General features: G+C 35.9%; 1 protein-coding gene across 1 annotated transcript; it reads right to left on the bottom strand.

The window, feature by feature from the left end:
• Window positions 1-879: 879 nt before the first annotated feature.
• Window positions 880-5,423, bottom strand: LOC130417462 (tripartite motif-containing protein 16-like). Its single transcript, XM_056743032.1, has 7 exons — window positions 5,215-5,423; window positions 3,447-4,035; window positions 3,146-3,241; window positions 2,810-3,043; window positions 2,472-2,631; window positions 2,337-2,393; window positions 880-1,798 (listed from the first exon to the last, which is right to left on the bottom strand). The coding sequence occupies exons 1-7, from the start codon at window positions 5,298-5,300 to the stop codon at window positions 1,263-1,265; spliced, it is 1,758 nt and encodes a 585-aa protein (XP_056599010.1). The 5' UTR covers window positions 5,301-5,423; the 3' UTR covers window positions 880-1,262.
• Between the last annotated feature and the right edge of the window lie 349 nt (window positions 5,424-5,772).

Below are 5,772 nucleotides of genomic sequence, written 5' to 3'. Positions count from 1 at the left end.
TGTGTCCTTGTACGATGTTTAATGTATTAAAAAAGTATAGGTAGAAGTGAATCAAAAGTTATTCATTCAAGTTGTTCTGATGTGTATAACTCTTGTTGGATTTACTTGAGTAATTCATGTTCCCACTACATGAAGTATCTGAGTAGAGTGTACCTGTTCATTTCATGTTGAGGAAACGTGACACAAACATGTGGAACCACTGTCCATGATTGAATCATCTTAAACCAAAGAGCTGTGTACTTTTTAAAGGAGCAATGTTGAAATTTTTACCAACAGCGCCCTCCAGCCCTCTCTTTTGAAGCACTGTGTTGGCTGCACTGAACTATCATGTCGTCGCGTTCTCGCATCTTTGCCGAAGGAGATCATGTATTTACGAAAGACGTTCTGTAGTGCGGTTTTTCCGTTTATGGCTGCTGTAGAAACAACATTCCATGTAAGGGAACCCGCGGTGTATATAGTCTATATTGTTATCTGTTCATAACCACCTGTACATTAATGTTCACAGTATATAGCCTTCTGTTTATATTGTTCATAGTACATACCGACTGTCATATTTTCATAGTACATGCCCATTGTATAGTATTTTCCTAATATTGTATTCTGTATTTATTCACACTGTATATCCTGCACTTGCTAATTGCACTTCTGGTTAGACCTAAACTACATTTCGTTACACTGTACTTGTATATGTGTAATGACAATAAAGTTGAATCTAATCTAATCTAATATGGATAAAATAGTTCATTCCTAGATAATGAAAAGAACACTTCATTCTGTAAGGTATTTATAAACCACTGAAGACATATACAGTTATGTATATTATATTGCATTTTCTGTCAATAGATCCTTCAAAAAGCTATACACTGGACCTTTAAATTATTAAAAACTGTGAGGTCAAAGTTGAAGAGCAGTTTTTAATACATTTTGTTGGTTAGATATTTGCAAAACCAAGCGACAAACATAAAGGGATGACAAACAACAATAAAAATGTATCTAATCTAATTTAATTTACTAAAACTAAAAATCAATATGATGATAAGAGGTTTTAGAAGGACAGCAGTAATTTAATAAGATGCATACACATAAAACTGAAACGACCCACTTTTCCAGTAATGTGCAATAATACTAATAATGTTACAATAATAATGTACCGTGCTGTAATGCTGCTGTACAACTGCCACTCCATGGGTAGTTCACAAATGTAAAAGAATTAGACAGCTCTTTGATTTTAGATAATCCTAAATATATCTGATTCTCATGATCTATTCTGTGAGTTTACACACTTTCACTGAGGATCCTTTGTTAACAGTAAATCCAGGATAGAGAGGTTGAGTGAATGTGGTCTGAACTCTGTGGATGAGTGTCATTGTGTCAGAGACGCTGTAGAAGGACAGAGTTCCTGCACTGTGATCCACATACATTCCTATTCTAGAGCTGCTGGATGACACAGGGTGATCAGTCCAGTTTCTGCTGTGTAGTGATAAGCATCTAAAGGGAGAGCAGAACAAACTCCAGGAGTGATCATTCCATCCGAATGTACATTCTTTACCATTTCCCTTCCGTTTGATGGTCCTGTATGACACTGATAATAACACCCCATCATCCCCACTCCACTCAACCTCCCAGTAACAGCGACCAGTCACACTCTCTTTACACAACACCTGAGACCGAAAATCAAATCTATCTGGATGTTCAGGATTCTGCTGAACTGTATCAGTATTAGTTGCCGATCTGTTCCCATCAAACAGACGAAGACATTTATTCCCTGTGTTTGAATCCATTGTGAACTGACGGTAATCTGTTGGAGAAAAATAAAAAAGTAATAATGGCAACATTTTAAAATGTATAATACTATTTCTTTATATCACAGGACTGCTTTTTTCTGAATATTCAATAATTATTCACTTACTCATAGGGGTTTTCACTGTTTTTTATGACAGATAATAAAAAATACCACAAATAAATAAATACAGATACTTGTATATGCTTTCCTGTGCTTACCTACCACCCAAGGTATGGCATTTTTTCACCTCAGCCATTATATTTTCTTATAATTCAATTATTTATTTGTGTTTCCTCTTTCATTTATTGCATTAGTTCCTGCATCAATGTCATCAGATTTAGCTGTATTTTTATACATTAAACAGATTAAAATGTTGTAACATTTGTTACAATTTATGTATTTTTAGATTTTAGACTCTTATTTTTTAGTAATAACATTCAGATTTCTAACACTAAATTAACGATTAACACTAACGATTTTACAAACCATGTTTTGAATTCTTCGTGTACTGTAGATATCAATAAATATTTAAAATGTGTTTGAAGTTTCTTACATTGCAAAAACTCCCTCCTGGTCTTGGGTTTATTCTGAATAATTGTGATATATGTAACTGAGGACATAAACAGTAATAATGAGTATCAATTCCATCAATTTATTGCTCAGAATATATTAATATGTAATGCATTACCCTTTCCGGATATTTTTTCAATCTCCTCACTACAGAAATCCTCCAATTTTTCTTTCAGTTGAGAGACAGATTTCTTCACATCATCAAAAGAGAGCAGAGGACTGACCGTAATGCTGTGTGAGTCTGTAGGTTCAAGAGCTGCAGAGACAGATTGGAAACTCTACAAAACAGAAGAAGCAGAGACCTTTAAGTCCTTTAAAGACCTTTATTATGTACTTTGGAACTTCAACTGCCTGGATTATATTATTTTAGTTGCTCAAATACCGCAATAACCACGTGAAAATCAACTTCAGATAACAGAAATATTCTGTTGGTGGCCACTGTCAGAGTTGCGTTACCTGCAGGAATTGGATGTGATTGTCTGTGCATGAAAGCTTTTGCAGTTCTGCGATTCTCCTCTTCAGATCAACAATCTCCTGATCCAGTTGACTTAAGCTTCTATTAGCTTGACTCACTGCAGCCTTTTCCTGATCTCTGATCAGCTGTGTCACCTCAGAGCGACGTATCTCAATGAAGCGGATCATCTCACCAAAGATCCTCTCACTTTCCTTCACTGCTGTCTGTGCAGAGTGCTGTTAAAACACACATTGCAGTCGACTCTTTATACATCACACAACCTGTGATCCACAGTGAGACTGAAAGGTAGCTGAGCAGGTCTTCTGGTAAATACTCACCTTATAAGACTCCACACCCTTTTTTAGTCCCCAAATCTTCTTTTCGCTTTCCAGAATTATTATCTTGAATTTTTTCTGTGTCTCTTCTAAAAGTTTCTGTAGAAAAACATTAATAAAACTGTAAAAAAATCTTTACTCATTATGTTTAATTTTTTGGCATGGGACTATTAGAAATGAATGGTCCATAATGTATCTATGTCTTGGAAAACTTTATAGTACTATTTTTGATATTTCTAACACTACCTATTATAATACATCTGATCATAGATGCAAAGATTGTTGAATTGATTTCAGTTCATACCTGTTTCTCAGTCCTCTCTGCTACAGCTGTTGTAGTGTCGTGGGTTTTGTGCTCATCCATCAAACATGGATAACAAATGCACTTTTGGTCAGTGCGGCAGTAGATTTCCAGCCGTTTGTTATGTTTTGGGCAGATCATGTCATTAAGTTGCCCGGTTGGATCCATCAAATCGTGCTTTTTAACTTGAAATAATTTTTCATGTTGTTCAAGGTGAGTTTGACAGTATGAGTTCAGACACTCCAGACAGGACTTGACAGCTTTGTATTTTATTCCAGTACAGACATCACACTCCACATCTAAAGGCCCAGCATAACAGAAAGCAGGAGCAATAGTTTGTAGTTTTGTCTTCTTCAGGTCCTCCACCAGTTCAGCAAGCATCACATTCTTACATAAAGCAGGTCTTGAAGTGAATGTGTGTCTGCACTGCGGGCAGCTGTAGACTCCCGTCTGATCCTCTCGATTCCAGCAGTCTGTAATACAGCTCATACAGTAACTGTGTCCACATGGAATGGTCACTGGATCCTTCAATAGATCCAAACATACTGGACAGCTGAACTTGTCTTGAGAAAAACTGCCTTCTGCCATTTTACTGTAAGCACACACGAAAAAAGAGAGTTTGAACACACTTGAGTTTCAGTTTCCCTCCAATTCCAAGTTTCCTGTTTCTGTGTTGAGAAACGTGTGCAAATGAGGCGTGTCTGTATTATCGTGCTCATTCAGTTATAATAAAACAGTCCAGCAGGTGTCACTCTCTCCCTATTAAACTCCAAAAGTAAGACGAATGCACTATGCACACACTAAAATCAATGTTACAAAATGTTTGCAGAATGCAATTCAAATCATATCACTTTTATTGTCAGAGCAAAGTGAAAGTCTCGAGTGCCTGCTCCAGGCAGTGAAAATACAATTAAATATACAGCACAGATTATACAGGATAGTTGAGAAATAAACCCAAAACTCAACTAATGTGAGTTGATGGCCTGCAGTGCCTATGATTATTAACTTCAAAGGCAATTTTTTTTATAAAGAGTGTGCTTAGATTTTTTGTTATCCTTTTGCGACCTGTATTTTTAAATGTATTTTTTAATCAAATTTTTTTTTTTAATTTTTTTTATCTATGTTTTACAATAAACCTAACAGCATACATTTAAAAAAGTGTGTGTGATTTTTTCTTCAAGCAATTAAAAATTTGTCGTCCCGTGTCACATGGTCTACTACTTACGATAGAAATTCAAAGTGTAGAATGATGCACACTCAACAAATATTACCCACAACTCACCGCGAGTTGGCAGAGTTAAATGGAATTAATAAATATAAGCACAGAGTCAACATTACAAATGAAACAATGAATGAATAAATACTTAAATGGAAGGAGGAGCTTTATTTTGATGTGTGTGACAGTTAAAGGCCACAATGTTCCATTTCCTCTTAGTAAGTCCCAGATTGTGTATTTTGTTTTTGCCACACACTAAAATGTGCTGTATATACTTTTCCTTAGCAAAAGCATTAGGCTACATACTTTTAGTGCAAATAAGTAGTATAAGTAGGAGAATTGGTGACAAGTTTCATATTTGTATTTATAATATAAAATAGTTTTTTACAGTTTTTACAGTTTTTATTGACAAACGGAGAACTGATACAAACCACAAATAGTACAAATACACTTCCCGTCCAAAAAAAAGTCACCACCTGGATTTAACAAGCAAATTGGATTGGAGGTCAAGGTTCAGCAATGTTATGTGCCAAAAGAAAGAGGTCAGCTGACTACCTGAATATACTGAATGAGCAGGTTATTCCATCAATGGGTTCTTTCTTCCCTGATGGCACGGGCATATTCCAAGAAGACAATGCCATGATTCGTCAGTCTCAAATTGTGAAAAAGTGGTTCAGGGAGCATGAGACATCATTTTCACACATAGGTTGGTCACCACAGAGTCAAGACCTTAACCCCAATGAGAATCTCTGAAATGTGCTGGAGAAGACCTTGCGCAGAGGGTGGACTTTCCCATCATCAAAACAAGATCTGGACATTGGAGAAGCTTATCAAAATGATGTGCGTGCCGTAATCAAAGATAAAGGCGTTCCAAGAAGATAAAAGAGGGATTGACCTTTTTTGGGACTGGCAGTAGAACAGAATGTAAAATTTAGGAAAATGTTTGATTTAAAAAGCCCTGTTTTAGAGTACCAGTCAATGATTAACTGGTAAGGGTGCTTTGTCACTGGTGTCATGTTCTTTACATAAAATTAGTTTCAATTCAATTTTATTCACATAGCGCTTTTCACTATGTGCATTGTTCCAAAGCAGCTTTATAGGAGAAAATAAGAA

This window comes from Triplophysa dalaica, chromosome 3 (genome assembly GCF_015846415.1).
Source record: "Triplophysa dalaica isolate WHDGS20190420 chromosome 3, ASM1584641v1, whole genome shotgun sequence".
Classification (NCBI taxonomy): domain Eukaryota; kingdom Metazoa; phylum Chordata; class Actinopteri; order Cypriniformes; family Nemacheilidae; genus Triplophysa; species Triplophysa dalaica.
Note: the sequence above shows the minus strand (reverse complement) of the source record. Positions and strands in the feature narration are given on the sequence as shown.

Bases quoted from the DNA above. Each gene is read 5' to 3' on its own strand.
- LOC130417462 (XM_056743032.1), bottom strand. From the start codon at position 5,300: ATGGCATTGTCTTCTTGGAATATGCCCGTGCCATCAGGGAAGAAAGAA. The intron at 2,632-2,809 runs GTAACGCAACTC...TCTGTTTTGTAG, and splicing joins ATCACATCCAATTCCTGCAG to AGTTTCCAATCTGTCTCTGC. The intron at 2,394-2,471 runs GTAATGCATTAC...TTATGTCCTCAG, and splicing joins TGAAAAAATATCCGGAAAGG to TTACATATATCACAATTATT.